A 22,863-nucleotide genomic window follows, 5' to 3' on the forward strand; every position below is an offset into this window, starting at 1 on the left:
TAATCCAGCATCCTGTTTTGCACAGTGGCCCACTAGATGCCACTGGGAGCCCACAGGCAGGAGTTGAGGGCATGCCCTCTCTCCTGCTGTTACTCCCCTGCAACTTGTATTCAGAGGCATCTTGCCTCTGAGGCTGGAAGTGGCCCATAGCCCTCCAACTAGTAGCCCAACTACTACCCCATAAACATTCTCGAGAGATTAATGTCTTTCTCCTTCTTCTCTCTCAACAGCTTGTGACTGTAATTTCCAGGGCACAGAGGAGATGGGCTGTGATAAGGTGACAGGCAGCTGCCTGTGCCATGCTGGCTTTACTGGGTCTCGCTGTGACCAGTGCCAGCGGGGTTACTGTGGCAACTACTACCGCTGTGAGGCATGCCACCCCTGCTTCCAGGCCTACGATGACGACCTCCATAGGTTTGGTTTGCGCCAGGCCACCTTGAAAAATTCCTCGCAGCGACTGCATCTAGGGACAATGAGCTCTGGCTTCAGTACCCGCCTCTTAGAAGCAGAAGGTGAAGTGCAGCGAATCCAAGGGATCCTGGGAAATCCCCTCACAACAGAGCAGGGACTGGATCAGGTGGCGAATATCATTGCTACAGTCAGGTAAACAGGTTTCCCATTCTCGTTATCTGCAACAAACCAGGGGTGCGATACACAACATAGTCCCTGTGCCAGGCCCACAAATTTTGGCCATTCCTACCATCTCAGGGGATGAATGCTCGTTGTTGTTTTTGGCAACATCTACCTCCCTAGAGATGGAAAATAGCATTGTTGCACTTACAGCTTTCTCTGTGTTATCAACCCTCCTTTATCCCTACCCCCAAATGTCTGGGGTAGAATTGCAGTATTTTTTTCACAAAGGAAAGGGATAGGGTAACTGTGAACAAATTGTTGTACACTCTCCATGGAGTGATCATTGGAGCACATTCCTGCCAATTTTCATTTTCATTCCTTCGAAAACATTGATAAAACGTTATAGTAGTTTTTGTGCTTTAAAAGCTTTTAATACACCATTGCAAATTTGGCTGCTACAGGCCCAATGGTCAGGACAACAAAAGCATGAGAACACACAGAAAGCTGAATGTTGCAATGCTATCAACTATTTTCCATCTCCAGGGGTATAGACCTTGTCAAAAATCACAATGAGCATTCATCCACACAGATGGTACCAATCCCCCCAGCTGGCTCCTTTACTAACAGGGATGTTGTGGTGGCAGGCAGTTCTGCAACTACTTAAAACAGTAGCCCTGCTCACATGACCACCAACACCATCATAGGTGGTCTTCTACCCTGGTTTGCATGGGTATGTGAATGCACGAAAATCCCTCCAACCCACGTTGCTCAAAACAGGGTAGTCCAACATCTGTACCCTGTTCTTAACCTTTTCTTAGGAAAAGGGAGTTTTCCTGCCATGCTGTTCTGGTTGTGGATCCATTTACCTTTCACAGGACCTCCTGGAAACTAGCAGACTTGGAAACAATAGAGAGCACTAGCTATAGAGGCTGCCATCCATGATTGTGCCACTCTGCAAAGCACCCTCTATGATCCTATGCTTGTAGAAGCTCCAGCAGGGCTTCTCCTGCCACCTGTCCCTTCATGGCCAATCAGAGGACACATGTTGATGTAATGAAGCTTGCCAATCTACTGGCAGTGCAAAACATGCTGGGAAGGCTTTCTCAGTCCTTGGCATGCCAGATGGGGGAAGGAAATGTGCACATTTACATCCTTAATCATGCATGGGTGGGGGCAGTTGGTGTGTTTTGTCAGAAAAAACAAATAGAGAGAAGTATCACTGACTTAAGTGGGAGTGTGCTGGCAGAAGGATCTGAGGGTAATGATCAGGGAGAAAGAAAGAGAATAACTATAATATTTTTCCCCAAATATGCAAAAGGTGTGTGTGTTCTATAATTTCTAGGCAGACCATTGAACGTATGAAATCTGAAATACCTCTTATGGATGAAGTGTCCTCCTTATCAATAGATATGGATGCTCTGGATAGAAGCCTGCTTCTAATTACCACTGAGTATCAAAACAAGAAGACCCAGTTTGAAGCCAACCGAAGCACAGACCTCTCAGGTATAACAGTTGTGCCTCCATCCTCACATAAGTTAACTTTATAAGCAGCTGAACTTGCTGTTGCAGATGAGGATTGATGTCTGATTAAAAAGGGCTTTTCTGTGTTGCTTTAAGTCCTGCCTCAAAGACAAGGCCAAACTTAGCATGATATCAGAAATGTGTGAATGCATCTTTATTCCCCTGCCCCTAAAAGTAGCTGGTGGGTGGGGTGGATTGAATTGTGGCTATGGTGCAGAGAGTGGGGTGGATTAACCCTTCCACCTGTACAGATTCACTGATGCAAATTGCTCCCTCCACCACTGGAGCTGCTATTAGCTGCATGCATGCATGCATGTGTAGAGAAGAAGTATATTCTGAGTTAAATCAGAATTTCACAATCTTTCACAAACATGTCATTTTTAAAAACTCTCTGTGAGGGCAGGTCAGAGCAGTAATAAATCTTGCAGACTGCAGTCCTATGAGTGCCTTAGGGATCTATACAAGGGAATTCTGCCCAGATTTACAAAAGTACATTTTCTAAGGTCCCTTAGAGGAAGCTTTGACCATTTTCAAATATGGCACTATAGTTTTGGGCCATTTTAAAAAATGTACTGCACTTTGGACAGGAGATAGATAATAGGATTTATTTTTAATGGCTGGAGGTGTTATGAAGCAGACTCATGGTGTGCACATTCATCCCCCAGTCTCTTTAGTAAACACGTTTTGTGGGCTTTTGTAGTTCTTCAGAAACCTGTAAAATCTGATTAATCAGAAAATACAAAAAACAAGCCTCAAAAAATAATAATTGGTGTGTGTTCAACAAGAACAACAATGCCTTAACCAAAGCAACTTCACTCTCTTTAAAACTACTGGGTAAAATCCAGACTATGAGGTCATTCACACAATCAAAAACTGTGTTCTACCTGGGTTTGGGAACTGTGTGTACTCTCAATTTTTGATTGTGTGGAAGCAAGGTTAGAGGAAAACCTGGGTAGAAGTGATTGTGTGGAAGCAAGGTTAGAGGAAAACCTGGGTAGAAGTGATTGTGTGGAAGCAAGGTTAGAGGAAAACCTGGGTAGAAGTGATTGTGTGGAAGCAAGGTTAGAGGAAAACCTGGGTAGAAGTGATTGTGTGGAAGCAAGGTTAGAGGAAAACCTGGGTAGAAGTGATTGTGTGGAAGCAAGGTTAGAGGAAAACCTGGGTAGAAGTGATTGTGTGGAAGCAAGGTTAGAGGAAAACCTGGGTAGCTTTTTCTCCTACCTTGCTTCCACACAATCACTTCTACCCAGGTTTTCCTCTAACCTTGCTTCCACACAATCAAAAATTGAGAGTACACACAGTTCCCAAACCTAGGTAGAACACAGTTTTCGATTGTGTGAATGACCTCTATGTTAGTCATGACTAAGTACCATTGAGACAGGTTAGTGCTGACTAACTAAAGTCCCCTTAATTTCACTAGGAAGCTATTCTCACGAGCAGCAAAAACCGGGCTAGGGAAGCCCAGCCCAGTTTCGCCTGCTTGTAAGAACCGCTGGGAGCTGCATGGCTCCTCGGGGCGGCATGGCGGTGAGCCCTCTTAGGTAGCCCACCGCCTAACCCAGGTTTTGGGTGCAAGTGTGCCCAAACACCGGGATCTGGATCGAGATCCGTCGATACCCATAAGAATGGGTTCTGTGCCTGCGCAGGAGTCACGCGGTAGCCATGCCTGAGCTTGTCGAAGCGCCGAAGCCACGCCCCCACGCTGAGCGTTCTATATAAGGCGTGTCTTTGGCGCGAAGTCCCTCAGTTCTTTTCCGACCGCCTTTGCGTTTGGACCTCGGTCTGCCACCTCAGCTGTTGGAAAAGTTCCTCTCTACATTAAGAACGAGTTCATCCTTTACTGACTGATTTTTGGTTTTGACGACGGACTGGAAAGCGACCTTTGTTTGGAATTTGACTCGGACTGACTTCTCGGTTTTTCCCGGTTCTCGACGCGGACTGACTGACGACGATCCCGGCTCTTCGACCTCGGAACGGACTCCACTACGAGTGTGAATATGACTGAGGAGAAAAGATCTTTTAAATGGTGTGAAGGCTGCAGGGCGAAACTCCCCTCCAAGGACCTTCACGACCTTTGCTTATTATGCCTCGGTGAGGAACATAATGTCGCCTCCTGCAAGATTTGCCTCTCTTTCTCGAAGCAAACGAGAAAAAACCGAGCGCTACGCCTTCGGGCCGCTATTTATGACGAGGTTCTGAGCCCCTCCACTCCGGGTACTCCTCGTCCCTCGACATCAACTTCGTCTTCAAAATTGCCCCCGAGGGCGGAGTCGGCACCTCCATCAACGTCGAGCCGCCACCGAAAGTCTTCCTCAGCATCGAAGAAAGTTGATTCTTCGAAGCCTACTTCGATGCCGAAGAAACATTCTAAGTCGAAGGAATCTCCAGCTCCTTCGCGTGTATCCAAGTTATCCACATCGACATCGAAACCGGTAAAGTCAACATCGACGCTGTGTACATCTTCTTCGTCTTCCCCATCGAGACCGGATCTTCGTTCAAGTGGACGTAACGACTCTCCTTCTGGGCGTCGAAACACAGATCGGCATAGTTCTCCACCTAGAAAACGTCGAAGATCCCCAGACCTGCCTCCTCGTACTCCATCTCCACCAAGAGTATCGAAGTCGTCAGCTTTACCATCAACATCGGGGATTCCATCGACCACTGCAGTGCCACCAATGACGACTGATCAGTCGGCGCTACCTGCTCCCTCGATGTCGACAGCTCAGTCGATGCCGACAAATCCTTCGATGTCGACGGCTCATTCAGCATCGACAGTTGCCTCGATATTGACTCCTGCTGTTCAACCGGTGCTTGCCTCGACGTCGATTTCGATGCCGATTGCTCGAGCTCTATCGCCAGCTCCGACCCCACTACACTCGGCTTCGCCATCTACACCGTCGGTCGGTCTTCTAGATACTGTACTGCACACCCCGGTCCTCACTTCTCAGGTGACGCCACGCTGCCCACCTCCTGCTTTCGAGATCATAGACGTCGATGCTGAGGATATTCTACCATCAGCGACTCGCTCACTGCTTTCGCTATTGGACTCAACGTCGAGTAGACGGACAACCTCTACCTTTAAGGGTTTCTTGCCAACAGATGCAGGCCCATCTCAACCTTCAGTCTCCACAGCACACTCCTCCAGACCTCAATCCGCCAGCCAAGGACGCTCCCCGCTAACATGGCACACCTGTGAATACCCCCAGGATCCCATGGGTACAACTTCACCTGGAGAACCATATGTGTTTGATGACACCGGGTCTCAACGATTGCCACTGCGTTCTGTGTCTACTGTATCTACCCAGACGCAGTGCCCAGAACTATTTCACCGCGCTTCACAGACTTTTCCTATGAGCACAAGATCTGCCTCCATTCAGACAGATGTCCTGCCACACTCATCTGTCAGCACTGAAGAGACACAAACCATTGCTCAAACTAATGTAAATGAACCGTCTCCTTGCTCCCCCTCTGAACATTATGGTTCGTCCGATTTTGAGTCGGATTCGGATGAGGACAGTAATATTGCGGATCCTCCAGTGGATGTGGCTCCACCCACGTATGTATCTCCGAATGATGAGCTAAAAGCTTACCACAAGCACATTCGTGCGATGGCAGATTCCCTGGGGCTGGACATTCGCTCTCCTTTGGCGACAATAGATGATCCGGTATACAACTTTATGCTTCAGTCTCAATCTACCGCTCCAGTGGCACTCCCTATGCTACCAGTGATCACTAGGGTGGCTAAGTGCGCTTGGGAAGTACTCCACACCTCCACGCCAACTTCCAAGAAACTTGAGAGCCTCTACCGGGTACAAGATAAGGACAATGAATATTTGTTGAAGCATCCGGCGCCCAATTCTCTTGTTATTGATTGCGCCACTTCTTCTAAGTCAAGCAAACGCCATACAGTTCCTCCGGATAAAGAGGGCAGAAAACTAGACCTTTTAGGCAGGAAGGTGTATTCGACTTCGTGCCTTTCGATCAAAGTGGCCAACTATGCGGCCTGCACGGCCAAATACACACATGGCCTCTGGGAACTTTTGGAAGAATACCTGGAATCTTTGCCTATACATGAGTTTAGGGCTAAGTTCCGCCAGACCTTGGAAAACACTGGGGATTTGACTCGTCGCCAGCTAAGCATTTCTAAACACCTAGCGGAAAGTGAGTCCAGGGCCATGACAGCAGCTATCACTCTACGCAGGCATGCTTGGTTGCGGTCCACTAATCTCCAGATGGACATGAAAGAAAAGATCGAAGGCCTCCCTTTCGATGGCTCCGGTCTTTTCAGCACCACCACAGACGCCACAATGGAACAGTTAAAAAAATCCAAGTTCACGGCAAAAACCTTCACCGCTGCCCAATCATCCTCCGGGCAGTCATCAAGATACCGACCCAATTATGGAAAATACAGGCCCAACTATCGAACCCAAGATCGCCGGGATTTCAGAAAGCCATATACCCCATATCAAAAGCGAGCCTACCAGCAGAGGCATAAAGCTTCTCAACCCCAGCGTTCCAAGACGCAGGACAACCAAAAGCGTCTTTGAAAATTGCAATTGCCCATTGACACCTCCTCCTCTCTCCCTTTCCCAGCCAGCGCGGGTACCGTCCTCACCACCGACTATTCTGTCCCAGCCAACCATCAGGCTGGCCAGCCATGTCCCCGCATGGCACCACATAACATCAGACAAATGGGTCCTGAAGATTGTGAGCTCAGGCTATGCACTCGAATTCAAGACCATTCCTCGGTTTATGGGGATGAAGCTCACTCCTGCATCGGATCTCCTGAGGGAAGAGGTGAAGGATCTTCTTTGCAAAGGGGCAATATCCCCGGTGTCATGGGCAGACAGGCTAGACGGGTTCTACTCCCGTTACTTCCAAATTCCCAAACGGGATGGGGGTATACGACCCATTATGGATCTCCGTCGCCTGAACAAATTCATTCACGTCCGAAAATTCCGCATGATGGCGTTACAGCACATCCTACCTCTCCTTCAGGGAGAAGAGTGGCTTGCAACGCTGGACCTCAAGGACGCCTATTTTCATATAAGTATTCGACCTTGCCACCGAAAGTACTTACGTTTCACCGTCGGACGGGAAGTGTACCAATACAATGTATTGCCCTTCGGACTGTCTACCGCACCGAGGGTCTTTACAAAATGCATGGCTGTGGTGATTGCACACCTACATACCAGAGGGATTGCTATCTATCCATACCTAGACGACTGGCTTCTGGCAGCAAAGACCAAAGAAGAGTTACGTTCGCATATCCGTTATGTGATAGATCTTCTCCACGACCTAGGTGTTCAAATCAATTGGAAAAAGTCACATCTACAACCGGTTCCGGTTATCTCCTACATAGGAGCAGTTTTGGACACCAGAGTGCAGAAAGCGTTCTTACCAGAGGACAGGTTCAACTGTATTGGAGACCTGATTCGTCTCTTCCAGCAACAACCAACCCAACCAGCCCTTGCCGTCCAACGCCTCTTAGGGCTGATGGCTTCGTGCAATGCGATTATACACTTCGCTCGCCTAAAAATGCGCAAGCTTCAACTATGGTTTCTTTCTGTCTTTCACCCATGCAGGGACAATCAAGACAAACGCTTACTAATGCCTCCTCAAGTCCTTCGTTCTCTAACGTGGTGGACGCGCCGAAACAATCTGCTCAGTGGGGTCCCCTTTCAAAATCCCTCCCCTACTGTCTGGCGGACCACAGATGCATCTCTACAGGGTTGGGGTGCACATTGCAACGGGCACAAGATCCAAGGCAGGTGGTCTCCTCAACAAGCCCTACTACACATAAATTTCCTAGAGCTACTAGCAGTTTTTCTGGCTCTGCGAGCTTTTCTTCCAATCATACAAGGCCAGATTGTTCAAGTCCAGCTCGACAACACAACTGCACAAGCATACATCAACCGTCAGGGCGGAACGGTGTCCCGGAGCCTGTGTGCCCTCAGCGTCCAGCTGTGGCACTGGTGCATCCAACACCAGATTGCCCCTGCAGCAGTACACATCAAAGGCCTGGAGAATGTATTAGCCGACGACCTCAGTCGGGTCTTTTTGAAAGATCACCAACACGAATGGGAACTACATTCAGAAGTCTTGACCCCGCTCTTCGACCAGTGGATGTTTCCCTCCATAGATCTCTTTGCTTGCTCCACGAATACAAAATGTTCCCGTTACTGCTCGAGAGCGGGCCACGATGCTCGTTCTCTAGGGGATGCTTTTCAGCTGAACTGGTCCGAAGAGACTCCGTACATGTTTCCCCCACTCCCACTGATACCCAGGGTAGTGGCACGTCTGCTGTCTCAACCGACCGACGGGATCTTGATTACCCCTTGGTGGCCAAGACAACCTTGGTTTCCGCGGCTACGCAGACTGTCCAAGAACTGTTACCACCACTTACCTCAGCGCCTAGATCTGCTGACACAAGACGACGGCCAGATCTTGCACCCAGACGTACTCACCCTTCATCTGACCGCCTGGCGGATATTCTCCTAAGACGAATTTTGCTCAACCAACGGAAGGCATCCACTCGTAAGAATTATCAGAGCAAATGGCACCGTTTTAAAATATATGCAAGGTCTAGAGGGTTTTTACCCAAGCAGGCTTCGATCAAGGAAGTCTTACGTTACCTAACGATACTAAAAACTCAAGGTCTTGCAAATGTCTCCCTTAAGGTCCATCTGGCTGCCCTCTCCGCACAACACCGGGCAGTGATGGAAAGACTTTGTTTTCCCATCCGTTGAGTAAGGCCTTTCTAAAAGGTCTCTTGAATGTGTACCCGCCAGTTAAGCCTCCTGTAGAACCATGGAGCCTATCTCTGGTTCTTTCATCCCTCACTCAGCCTCCTTTCGAGCCCATGGCCACATGTTCACTGAAACTGGTCTCCTGGAAGACTGCTTTTTTGATAGCAATTACTACTGCTAGACGAGTCAGTGAACTCACAGCACTCAGAGTAGACTCCCCTTATACTATCTTTTATCCAGACAAAGTCCGAATGCGTCTGGATCCTTCTTTTTTACCTAAAGTAGTGTCTTCCTTCCACCTCAATCAGGATATAATCCTGCCTACGTTTTTCAGACTTCCTTCCACTTCCTTGGAGAGATCCTTGCACACTATGGATGTACGCCGTGCTCTGCTGTTCTATATGTCCAGAACACAAGACTTTAGAGCCTCCAAACGTCTCTTCGTGTCTTACCAAGGCTCTTCCAAAGGTTCCCCAGTCTCCAGACAACGACTGTCGAGATGGTTGGTGCAGGTGATATTGTTCACATACAAACTACAAAACAAAGCACCTCCAGAAGCTATACGGGCCCACTCCATTAGAGCCCACGCTTCCTCGGCTGCACACCTAGCAGGGGTTTCTTTCACGGACATCTGCAAAGCAGCTACATGGTCCTCTGAGTCCCCGTTTATCAAACACTATGCCATAGATGTACGTTCTGCTGCAGAGGCTTCATTCGGGAGAAGCATCTTGAAAAGGGTGCTGCCTTAATTCCTACTGCTCCCCTCCTCCTTTTTTGGAGCTCGCTAGACACCCATTCTTATGGGTATCGACGGATCTCGATCCAGATAAACAGGTTGCTTACCTGTAACTGATGATCTGGTAGAGATCCGTCGATATCCATAAGACCCTCCCGACCTCCCCTCTGCAGTAGGACTACCTTTATGTGCATTGCGGTGTGCAGCCCTTTGCAACGTCCTTTATTGAGCACTTACCTTGGATGAACTCACCTTCGTCTTCTGGATGGTCGTCCTCCACGGCGGTCGTCCAAGAACTGAGGGACTTCGCGCAAAGACACGCCTTATATAGAACGCTCAGCGTGGGGGCGTGGCTTCGGCGCTTCGACAAGCTCAGGCATGGCTACCGCGTGACTCCTGCGCAGGCGCAGAACCCATTCTTATGGATATCGACGGATCTCTACCAGATCATCAGTTACAGGTAAGCAACCTGTTTTTACTTGATTGTGTGACTGCTGCAGCTGCTTGCAGCCATGGCAGACACACTCGGGGTGGGGGGCTCCCAGTAATGCGCCATGCACTTGTGTGGAGCCTTATTAGGGCTCTGGGGGTAGGGAGCCATGCGGCAGTGCTTCCCTGAGCCCAACCCCCGGAGTGACCGAGTGCGGCGTGGTGAGGCACGGGCAGCCTGCAGGAGAGCTGCTGCTTGACTGGGAGGGCGGTCCGCCTACCCAGTGAATCCTCTGTTATCATCTGCAGGGAGGTAAGCAATTTCAGGCTTCCTCCCTACAAAAGAGGGTAGCCCTTCTCATTGATGGTGAGAAGGGCTTCTAGGACCTAGTCATGGGTAACTAAGTCTGGATCCTGCCCATTGCCTGTCTTGATCTATCCTTGAGCCTTTTATATATATATATATATATATATATATATATATATATATATATATATACACACACACACACACACACACACACACACAAACCAACATTACACTTTTTTCCTACCATGGCAAATCAAAATGTACATTTTGATTTTGAAATTATTTGTAAATAATTTTAATAAATTTAATTTTTAATTATTTTAAAATCATCATCATCATTTATATACTACTCCCCCAATAAAAATGTTTAAGTGGATTTTCATAGAAAAAGAATGATAAGATGGTCCCCTGTTCCCAAAGGGCTCACCATTTTAAAGCCAATCAAAACACAAAGTAGATACCAGCAATAACCATGCTGTGCGAGAGTTGAACAGGGTCAGCTGCTCTCTGCCTATTAAATATAAAGAGAATTACCAACTCTGAATGATGTCTCTTTGCCCAGTTAACACCCTCTGCTCAGTGCAGGAATCTGCTACAGCATCTCTGACATGTGCCTATGTCCACAATCAAAAGGACATAACTTTGTATTGTCTTTGTAGAATTTCATTTTATTAGTTTTAGCCCAGTTTTCTGTTGCTAAAGTGATATAGAATTTTATTCCTGTCATCTGTGGTGCTATCCCTCCCTCCCAGTTTTGAGTCATCTGCAGATTTAATCAAAGTGATTGATTAAAACATTGAAGAATATTGGGCCAAGACAGAACCCTGTGGCATCCTACTCAAAACCTCCCTTCAGTTTGATGAGGATCCATTGATGTACACTCTTTTGAGTATGGTGCTCTAACCTCTTGCAAATCCACCTGATGGTACTATAATCTAGCCCACATTACCGATTTGCTAACCAAAATATCACTGGGAACTTTGTCAAATGCTTTTCTGAAATCAAGTTAAAGTACATCCACAGCATTCCCATAATCCACTAAATTAGAAATCCAATCAAAAAAGAGAAAATTAGTCTGGCAGGATTTATTTTTGACAAATCTAAGCTTGCTTCTACTAACCATTGCCATGTTATCAAGGTACTGCCTACAGACATACTGCTTTGTAATCTGTTCTAGCATCTTCCCTGGTATCAGAGTTATACTGATCAGTCTGTATTTTTCCAGATCCTCTTTCCCTCATCTGAAGATTTTAAAAAACAATGACATTAGCCTGTTTCCAGTCTTGTGGTACCTCATCTGTTCTCTAGGATTTCTCAAAGATGATAGGCAGAGGTTCTGAGATTACACCAGCAAGTTCTTTTAGTACTCTTGGATAGAATTCAGTTGTCTCCAAAGACTTGCACACATCTGAGATTAATCAGTGTCTCCTGACTGACTCCTTATCGACTTTAGAACTGCAATCCTGACCCTTTGCCATTTCTGCTGCTTTTGCGAGGTTGCACACAGTTCCCTTGTTTGGAGAAGATCATGGAGACAAAATAGGAATTGAGCAGTTCTGTCTTCTCTTTGTCACCCATTAAAATTTCATCATTCAACCTACTAAATTTTGATAAGACCATTTGAATGACTGCTTGGAGCCAGAGATAGTGGAAGTGCAACCTTATTATACACCATAAAGCTTAGATGCCCCCCATATTCAGTATATGCATCACTTTTCTTTCTCTTAGTGCACTTTTAAAAAACCCATTAAGTGAAAAGAGAAATGAGGCCATTAAGGAGTTTCACATGAAAGGTGATTGACAAGTATTTTTCAGTTGGCGTCCTTGTGATTCACTGCTCTGGCAGATCCCCCCCCCCTCTTTTTTTCCAAGGTAAAAACTCAGTACTGGGTTTGGGAAGCAGTGCTGCATTTATGAGTCATGAAGCCATTCATACTGCATTTTCCTTTGTTCCCACAGGATCATTCAAGACAGTCAGCTCTGCACATCAGACATCTTCTAATGCCAGCGTGCGCATAGCTGGATCTTCTAGCAGGCTGGCTCAATCTATGGGAAATAGAAGGAATGCTGAGGAGCTAGAAGGCAATCTGCAAGACCATAGTTCAGGACTGGAGACTCTGCAGGGTGAAATAGCCTCCTCTCCAAACTTGACTCCAGCCATTAATAAGGTGAAACTAACTAAGCCTCCTAATGGCACAGTGGGGAAGTAACTTGCCTAGGGAGCAAGAGGTTGCTGGTTTGAATTCCCACTGGTATGTTTCCCAGACTATGGGAAACACCTATATTGGGCAACAGCGATATAAGAAGATGTCAACTCAACACTGACTCAACGGCATAACTTTACCTTTAACTAAACCTCTGGTGAAGGAACTGTTAAAGTTGGTGCTCAATAGCTTGATGGTTCAATGTGGTGATAGATAATAATTTGGTATCCAGTGAAACTTATTTCCTGTGGTTCTCACTGCAACCTAGATGGCTGTGGCCTTACAAACCAGAAGACATTTTGGCCAGTGTCTCTTGTTTTTATTCTTCCTTTATGCTGTTCTGTTATCACTATGGAGACTCGTATTCACATCTCCTGTTGCCATGAAAATTACTAGCCACTCACTGTGCTGCTTTTCAGAGCAATGTTCTCAAATGAAATTCATGCACTCAGTGGTGCGGGAATGGTCAGGGCTCTGTGGTCGCCAGGAGCTGACACCAACTCGACAGCACACTTTACTGTTGATGGCATAACTTAGCTGATCCTGTCATCTCTTTGTTTAGATTTGCAGTGGCATGCGGTCAGAGATTTGTACTCCTGGGGAATGTGTCGGGAAACTGTGTCCCCAGCAGAACACAACTGAATGTGGCCCTAGTCAGGGCTGCAGAGGAATCTTCTCACTCTCCAGCAGTTCCATCCAAACGTCCAGGAAAACTTCTCAAGAGATTCGCAACTTAAGCATCCGACTGGAGGAGACCACACAGATGGTGCGTTTGCAGAAGGAGGCTGGGGGTAGGGAGGCAGTTGAAGTTCCTACCAACTTTGTTTCCAAGAGAAGCAAAGAATGAGAGCACTTCAACCATGGTCAAGGAGAATGCGTGTTTTGTGCTGTGCAAATATGGTTGTCATGACGCCTATCACGGAAACATCCATTTTCAATTTTAATTATAATCCTACTTATGTGATGTTTTAATTTTAATGAGGCAACAGGTGAGTATTTCTATGCATATGTGGAAGGACCCAGCCTTGAAGGCATAATAGCACCTTTTCAGAAAGGGAAACTTTCCGGAACCCCTGTGGAATGGCCTCTCCTGGACCAAAATAGGGCACTTGGAACAAATACTGCTTTGTGATTGCACATAATGTGGGTGTTATGATTCCACTGTGCTACTTCAATAAGCTGTGCTACTTTAGGACGTATTTGTGCTCCTGTAAATGGATACACAGGGAAGGTTTTTGCTCCATTAACGTTCGTTTTTCAATTTCCCACACTGTTTTCTCTGGTGTTTTTTTTTTTAAATCACCTCTTTGTTGCTAGATACTAGAATGGGGTAATTAAAAAACAAGGAGTTCTTGTTTTTGTTATAAAAATCAAACTACTGAACCAGTAGTTGGGGATTGACATTTTTAGGGGTACTGTATGGAAACTGACTCTGCCTTGCAATTGACAGATCAGAGCTGCAGAAATAGCTGCCAACCAGATTCAAACTAACACCCAAAGCCTGGGAGACCAAATGACCACAACTAGGACCCAGATAGAAGGAGACATCCAGCGCACCCAGCAGTTCATCCGCCAAGTTCGCAACTTCCTGTTGGGTAAGGCCAGAATCCCGTGCACGAAACATTAGTCCCAACAGGTCCCAGAGTTCTTTACATTAAGCACCGAAATATTGGAGAGTTCTACTCTCAATATAAAGTGGGCAGAAGCTATGTCACCTCGCTAATATAGAGAAAAACTCAAATAATTAAATTAAATGAATAAATAACACTTTTACACTCCTGTTAACCCAAGAGAGTTGCACTGCTACATTAACAGCAGAAATCATTTTTGTCACAGAATTGTACTTTATTGTACACATCCATTTATTTCAGGCCATTTGCAAATAAATAAAACATAATTCCCACTGAAGTAGAGGCAGCAGTTTAATCAATTCACAATAATCCCTCTTTTGCTTATTAAAAACATAATCAATCAATGAAAGTGTTGGTTCAGTGCTGCAAGTAACTTTACAAGGGGCTATGCTAATGAGAGATGTTGTACATCTTAGGCTAACCATTTTTTTCTGCAATGATAATTATCATGAAATAAAACTCACACTAATGTTGTTCACACAACCAGCAATACCTGGGCTTGCACAGCCCTACCTGGGTAGGGCTAGTTGTGTGGAGTGCTAGGATCTGTCCTGATCCTGGCACTGTCCAACCCTGTAGCCTGGGTTTTATAATCTCCAGCCTCACCACCCAGTCATATGGTCAGCTTGACCATAGGGCCAGGATGAAAGAGCATCCTGGCAACCAGCATTTCCTCAATGCACCAGGCAAGCAGTGCATTGTGGGATTCCTGGAGACAGGGCCTTGCTCTTGTCAGCTCCAGATTGCTGTGCTGCTTGCTGCAGCAGCAATCTGTAGGCAAATGGTGCAGTGAAGCAGGAAACGAGCTGTGATCGTTGTTAGAGAAAATTACTTATATAGCAGAGTATTTTAGAAGCTAAATTACTCCCATTACAGCAGAAGTTAACAGATTCTCAGGGGCAACAGCTTGTATATGATAAGCACGGAGATTTATGTAAGGTTAAACTAATCTACTTTATTCGGAAATACATGATGATAGAAAAGACCTAGATATAACAGTTGGCTACATGTTGGTCAGAGAGAGACCTATAGAAGCATGGTGCTCAGAGAGAGAGAGTTAGAAGCATTCTGGAAAGAAGAAGAAGGAGGAAGTCACTCCCAGGAAGTTCCTGAGTACATTCTATCAATAGAGGGGTCATAAAGGCAGAGATAAACAGGAAAGAGAAAGAGACCCTAACTAGCTATCTCTACTCCCAATGCCCTTAGTGGTCATTAGGGTGACTGGTACAAAAGGTTGATGCCATCTGGAGCTGGATCTCCAACAGTTGTGTGGGGGGAGGTAGATATAATCCTGCTTTTCCACCAGCCATCCCTAGTCCCAGGATTTTGGTTGTGTGAATGACCTTTCTGAGTCCAACCTACTTCTTGTTCTGACCAGTGTGCCTTGCAGAATAGATTCCATTAATTTTGTCATTTAAAACATAGCTTAAAAGGTGTTTAGGCTTTCATAACTCAGGTTTACTAGGCAATACATATAGTTTATCCGCTATGAATTTTGTAACATTTTTGCTCTGACCTTTGACTTCAGATTTGCAGAACCAGATTTATTTGGACTAATCTAATCCCTGTTTAAAGCCTCAGGTTTCCTCAGAAGTAAATTCTGCTGAATTCAAAGAAACTTATTCCTTAAAGCTGCAATCCTATTCATGCTTACCTAAGAGTAAACCTTGTTGGACTCAGACTTATTTCTGAGTAAACTTGCCTAGGATTGCAGCTTAGTCACATCGTTCTGCACATATTTACCTGTAAAAGATACATTGAAATGAGTGGGACTTACTCCTAGGTAGCTGGCAATATATCTTTTAGTGACAATTTACTGAGCATGAATTATAATAGGGGTGTGCATGTTCCGGAGCCCCCCCGGACCGGCACGGGGGGGGGGCTGTAACTTTAAGCGGGGGGGTTGTACTTACCCCCCCGCGCCGCTCTTCCCCCTCCGGCACTGGTCCGTTCAAATGTCTTCTGGGGGCGGCAGGGTTCCTCCCTGCCGTCCCTGCCCCCGTCGTTGTTAGTTTAGGAGCCAGAGTCTTGGACTGAGCAGAAAACTGGAAGAGAGACGAGCGCTGCAAAGCCTTTTAAAAAGAGACTTGAGTAGGTTAAACGTTTGTAAAAGAGACGAGCGGCTTGCCGAGCGCTAGCGGCGCGCATGCGCCCTGCGCGGCGCGCGCGCTCGTCTCTGACGCTGCCGCACCGCATACGTATGTGTAGCGCGCGCGGCAGCGTCAGAGACGAGCGCGCGCGCCGTGCAGGGCGCATGCGCGCCGCTAGCGCTCGGCAAGCCGCTTGTCTCTTTTACAAACGTTTAACCTACTCAAGTCTCTTTTTAAAAGGCTTTGCAGCGCTCGTCTCTCTTCCAGTTTTCTGCTCAGTCCAAGACTCTGGCTCCTAAACTAACAACGACGGGGGCAGGGACGGCAGGGAGGAACCCTGCCGCCCCCAGAAGACATTTGAACGGACCAGCGCCGGAGGGGGAAGAGCGGCGCGGGGGGGTAAGTACAACCCCCCCCGCTTAAAGTTACAGCCCCCCGAACCTCCGGACCGCCGGACTTCTGAACCAGTCCGGCGGTCATACCAATGGCCCCGAACCAAAACCATGCACACTACTAAATTATAATGCTGTTTTCTAACAGAGTGAAAGAATTCAGTTTCCTCATCTCATCAGTAGCTGACTGTCTCTAAAGTGTATAATACATCTGGGTGCAGATAGCAAATAGTGATGGTGGGTTTGTTAAAAAGGCTTTGAAATGTGATAAGCTTTATGGAAAGTCGCCAAAGGCCAATGAAGGTAACATTAAAAAGAAAGTTCTAAGGGTAGTTTAGCAAACATAATCCTTGATTAGTAATATTTTTAAGACTGCAGTTGTATGCACATGCACTTAGATGGAAGTCCCATTGACAAAGTGGAACTTACTTCTGAGTAAATATGTATAGGGTCAGGTTGTAAGACGGGGAAATCGAGTTTCCAAAGGAGTGGCCTAGCCTGCTTCTGTTCCCTTAATAACTGCTAGATCAAGAATTAGCTTCACCAAGATAAACATGCCATTGCTGAAAATCACATAGCTGTTCAAACTCCAGCTACAAAGGCCTATTAAAATGGCAGCTCTAGGGGGAAAAACAGAATTGGATTATCTCAGTTCGAGAAAAGTTACTTGATAAGGCTTGTTTCCCATTGTTTCACTAATGAAAACATTAGTTTAATTCCAGTTAGCATTTGTTTAATTCCACTTAAAGGATGAAACAAGATGTTCTGGTAAGAACTAATCTTCCTACTTTCCTTTCACTATAATTTAAATTGATAATTACTATACTCACAAGCTAGCCCACTTGCGCCTCAAATGTTCATGCGTTCACCATCTTGAATTGGGGTGGATTACATCATTACAAACTGCTAGATGTGCCCTTGAGCCGTCTCTGTGTGTCCCTACAGCTGTAGCAAATTTGGTTCAAATTGGTTAGGTGGTTCACAAGTTAGCCCACTTGCACCTCAAATGTTTATAGGTATTCCATGTTGAATCAGTGTGGATGACAATCACAGATTATGCCACTGAGGTGTCCCTACAACTGTACCCAATTTAGTTCATATTGGTCCAGGCATTGCAAAGTTGATGGTGGGGACACACACACGGACACACAAACAGATTCCCGGGTGATCTCATATACTTACTTTCCTTAAGGGGAAAGTAGGCTAAAAAGTGGTTTTAAAAAACCCAAACAATATAATAGGATCATTTTAGATTGCTTCCTGTTTGGTTTCAATTACTTTTATCAAAGCAGTGCTAACAATAATAATTAAGCCTACCACAGACCAAAGCCTCCTTCCCTCTAGGATTTGCCACTTGCTGAATCGGTTCCTTCATTTGCCTATGAAGTCCTGGGCTACAGAGCTGAATACTGGAATATGCACATTAAACAGCTTCCAGTTTTAAAGAGACAGCAGACCACAGGGCAAACAATACAAAGCTGAAAAACCTTTGAAGGTCACAAATATGCTTCTGCAGGGTATAGGGTTGCTAACTCTGACTGAAGCTATTTCTGGAGAGCCTTCTGCCCCCTCCCCACATTCCCCCCCCCAATAGTTTTCACAGTATCTATCAAGCTATTAAAATCTCCAGAACAGCTTTTAGTGTTTAAATGGTGTGTGTTTCACTTTATTATAGTACTGTTCTGCATTCACCACTATCATTCGGTATTAAGGAGAGAATACTGGAAACATATGCTGTTTTTGTAATATTTACAAATATGCAAGATGATAACCTTCATTGTAGTATCTGTTCTGCAAAAGCAAACAGAATGACATTAGAGCTCCCCCCACACCATTCACTATGTCCTCTCAGTCAATCACAATAGCTCAGACCTGCCTGTCTCCTTCAATGGCCACAACTGCTGCAATGTTTTCTTAAACCACCCCCCCCAAACAAACAAACAAAAAAGACAAAAAACCAGGAGGTAAAGTAAAGTTGTGCCATTGAATCAGTGTCGACTCCTGGTGACCACAGAGCCCTGTGGTTTTCTTTGGTAGAATACAGGAGAGGTTTACCATTGCCATCTCCCGCACAGTATGAGATGATGCCTTTCAGCATCTCTTTCCTATATCGTTGCTTCCCATAGGTGTTTCCCATAGTCTGGGGTACATACCAGCGGGAATTTGAACCAACAACCTCTGGCTTGCTAGACAAGTCATTTCCCAACTGCACCATTAGGTGGCTTCCCAGGAGGTAGGGGGTGTCTTTTAGCTTGTATCACCAGCCATCAAAAGCCATTATTTAAGCAAGCATTTCTAGCCATCAGTGCCAAGCAAGCACCTTTTGATTACTAGCCAAACAAAGACCTAGAGAAAAGCTTCTTAATGATTTTAACATATTTTAAAAAGAAAAATTACCTAATTTTTTTAGCCCACTTTCTGAAGGGGAGAAGGCTTATGAGATCACCATGTCTCTCTGTGTGTGCGTATCCATGTGTCCCTCTATAATAACATTTGTGTTTACAGTCCTATACAAACCAAATTCACAGCACATGGAAGAGTAATTTTAAGACAGCAGCAGCTCATAGTATATAGACAACACCCCTTTGTAACCCCTGTGCGGACAGGTGGCTACAAACCAAATCTATAGCACATGGGAGGAGACCCTAGGTAAGAGTCACCATATTAAAAGAAGTAGAAAGTAGGTCCCATATTTTGACAAGGGGCATAGGAAGGGAGGCTTGTAGCAGCCCCTTCACTACCACCTGCCTTCGCATCATCCACGCCCCCTACAGTGATATCATTAGCATGTCATCCCAGAGGGCTATTTTATAGCTACATCCCTCATAAACACAAAGTGATCTTAACTTAAGCAGATTTAACTAAGAGTGTATTCAGAAATAACTCAGTGTTCAACTTCTCCTTTCTCTATCTTTTCCTTTCTGACTCTACCTCCCACATGCTCTACAGGACCCCCACTGGGACAACCTTCTCAACAACAAAACATAAAAGATTACTAGATAGAATACAACACATCCCTTCCCTTTATAACAACCAGAACTGAATTAATTTAAAATTCAGTGAAAAAGTCCTGAAGTCTTTTAGGTGGTCTCCTGTCATGCATACTTCTAATTCTTGGGTTCTCTGTCAGGAGCTGTTAGTGATGTTCTTTCTGGTAAAGGGGATTGTCCATCCCTTTCATCAACCTCCACTGTGAGGTCAAAACAGTTCACAAGATCAAATTCCTCTCCAGTGCCTCCCTGGAAATCAGACGCCCTTCCTCCTTTTCTCATAGTATGCATGCTGGAAAGTCTCGAATTTCTTTCCATCATCTAATATGACTGAATCTGGGCCCATCCCTACTGTTCTGGGCCCAGAAGCACTGACAGTTGGTCTCTTCTAGCTGGCAAGGAAAGCACTTTTGTTTTCCATATGGGTGCTCTTTTTTCTCCCCTGCTTGTAGGGAGGCCAACCGGTGGCTCTTCCAGGCCCAGTGTCGGCTATGCCTCTGCACTGAGGTGCTTCTGATGTTGACACAATGCTAGCATTGGTCCCAGAAGTGCTGCCCATCTCCCTCTTACCATAGCAAGCACTTCATTTGCCAGCTGGGGGTCTGGCCCCACTGACCCAGACCCCCAGATGCCCACCAGATGACCCAGATGCCAGCCCCCCAGATGCACCAGATGCCAGACCCCCAGATGCCCACCAGTATCACTTGCTCCATGGTGGCTATGCCACTGACTAAGATCTATTTGTTTCCTTCTAATAGCAGATTTTTTTTTTAAAAAATGTCTGAGTCTGTAATGTATTGTGTAGTTTTTAAAAAACAAATGAGCCTGCTTTTTGTTGCTATCAATTCTGCATTTATTTGAAATTTTAATAGCCTGCTTGTGTGTGTTATAACAATACATTATGCTTTTATTATCCCTTTGTGTCAGACCACATGTTTGGCACACTATGTTCTCAGTGCTGCTGTGTCATAATACTCCCTAGCTTATCTGGAAGGAGACAGAGATGCTGTCATTATCATTGTTTTCCTGTTCCTCCACAAACCTCCTCTGTGATCTTAGGCAAATTATTTCTTGCCATTACAAGAATGGCAACTCATCTGCAACTGCTGGTTTTGTTTAAAAACACACATACACACACACACCCCAACTGAAACTGTATTCTTTATTGGACCAATTAGTTAATCAAAGGTTTCACACTTTCATAATGCAGCAAGACAATAAATCCTTAAAACATCTTGCTATATGCTCAAGCAGATGGATTCTTGTCTGCTTCTGCTGCTGAGGTCACAGCAAGCTAGTTTATAGACAATTCTTGCTTGGAGAAAAGCTTCAATTCTTAGGTTTCTCCGCCCTTGCAAGACAATGCAACAAATGAGAAAATATGTGAAAAATAAGCTTGCAAATGTTCAGGGAGAGTGTGCTACAAAAGGATTCTTTTGGCTCTGACAGACATAACAAACAGCAGAGACTTAGCAGTCTCTGGGACCTCAACCTTTTTATGCGCATGCACGCACACACACACACACACACACACACACACACACACACACACACACGTCTTACACCATTTACTTCCTATTGTCTAATTTCTGATCCACTGTCACTGAAATAGAATCCATTTTGCATAACAGCTGTTATGCACTGAGTTTTTAAAAGGTTATCCTCTGGGTTTACTTCCCTTGTTATGTTTAAAAGACACTTTGGAGCTCTCTTTCAAATCAAGGCCATACCTTATAGTGGGGGAAAGCTTGGAATGGTAATGTATGGACATATTTCAGAGAAAGGACATGCCAAGTCTGGAAACTACTTGCAGAAGTTTAGCCTGCATAGGGTTTTCTCTGGACCAGATGTATGTGGGATGGTTCAGAGATACCCATGGCAGCTGAGATTGCCACCTTCTTAGGAGCGCACAAGCCCCCCATCCCTGCATGAGACTATACTTCCATTGTAGGATCTGATATACCAAGCTTGGTTGTGTCGCTTGAATCCACCAGTCTCAGCATATCCTGTCCTGTTTGTTTCACAGGATGCAACATCTGTAACTGAGACCTCAAGTAAGTAACAGTTGTTGTATCCTGAGGAAAGTAGGTCAGGATATGCTGAGATTGATGGGACAACATGACCAGTTTCGGCAAACTGGAACCTACAACTGAAGTAGAGGCTCATGCTGGGATGGTGGAGGGCAACGTAAGGGCAACTTCACACAGCCATTGGCCCGTCTAGAAGCTGGAAAAATATAGATACTCCAGGACATGAGAGTGTGAATTCCTGGTGGGGGGCATGGCATCTGAATTCAGAGATTATCTGCCTACTTCTGGATCTTGGGAATGGGAGTCAAGAGAATGTTGGGAGGAGAATCTCAGGATGTGGGCTTGCATGATTTAGACATCACATCTAAATCACGCTCCCGCATCCCAGCATCTCCCTGACATTTTCTCAACTCCTGGACTGGCCGGTGGTAATGTGAAGCCAACATTGTCAACATTTCTAGATACAGTAAATGACATATCTTATTTTCCATTCCCTTTGCCTCCATACATAGTTTCTTGCCTGTTTTAAAAGTGTGTGTGTTTTTAAATAGTATCTATTTCTTGAGTCTACTTCCTTTGGGAGGAGATGTGCCCTGTCTTTGTGAAAATCCTAGCAGTCCCTCCTGAGGAGCAAGCATGCTATGAAATGACAGGTTTCTAGGAGAGAAAATGAGAGAGAGAGATTTTTAGGTGGGAGGATAACTCCTGAAATGCTGAGAGCATTAGGACATAGCAGATACTGAAAGTGATAGATTAGTTATCTCCTGCTGCTTTTGAAAAATGTCTAGAGAGACAGAAGCATTGCCAACAGTAGAGAGGGAAAAGAGTGCACATAACATAACTATGGACAGAAGCTGGTACTACCCAACTCTTCTTTTCTTGTGCCCTGTCTAGGTATGAAATGAATGTCAACACAATTTGTATCTCGATAACTAAGGAGCAAGTTACATGCAAAAATATATGTAAAAGCTCTTATGGCCTTTACAAAAATTAATGAGGGGCATATTGGTGTGATTTTCAACGGAGTACCCAGCACAGGGGGTACACAATCTTTTCCTTGGCCACTTTTCAGCCCAAACCACTTGCCGCTCTGTTTTTTCACACCCGCCGGGTTCCAGATGCACATGTAGCAATAGCAATAGCAATAGCACTTACATTTATATACTGCTCTATAGCTGGAAGCTCTCTAAGCGGTTTACAATGATTTA

At 45.5% G+C, this 22,863-nt stretch overlaps 1 protein-coding gene across 5 annotated transcripts in view; it reads left to right on the plus strand.

Annotated features, from left to right (window-relative positions):
* Nucleotides 1–22,863, plus strand: part of LAMB3 (laminin subunit beta 3) — an 89,991-nt gene that overhangs the window by 52,982 nt on the left and 14,146 nt on the right. For all 5 annotated transcript variants that reach the window (XM_053246838.1, XM_053246839.1, XM_053246840.1 and 2 more), the window contains 5 exons: nt 231–603; nt 1,916–2,076; nt 12,278–12,486; nt 13,085–13,288; nt 13,973–14,117. In XM_053246838.1, the coding sequence (XP_053102813.1) occupies nt 231–603; nt 1,916–2,076; nt 12,278–12,486; nt 13,085–13,288; nt 13,973–14,117 (1,092 nt within the window). The remainder of the gene's footprint in view (nt 1–230; nt 604–1,915; nt 2,077–12,277; nt 12,487–13,084; nt 13,289–13,972; nt 14,118–22,863) is intronic.

This window comes from Hemicordylus capensis, chromosome 4 (assembly GCF_027244095.1).
Source record: "Hemicordylus capensis ecotype Gifberg chromosome 4, rHemCap1.1.pri, whole genome shotgun sequence".
Lineage (NCBI taxonomy): Eukaryota > Metazoa > Chordata > Lepidosauria > Squamata > Cordylidae > Hemicordylus > Hemicordylus capensis.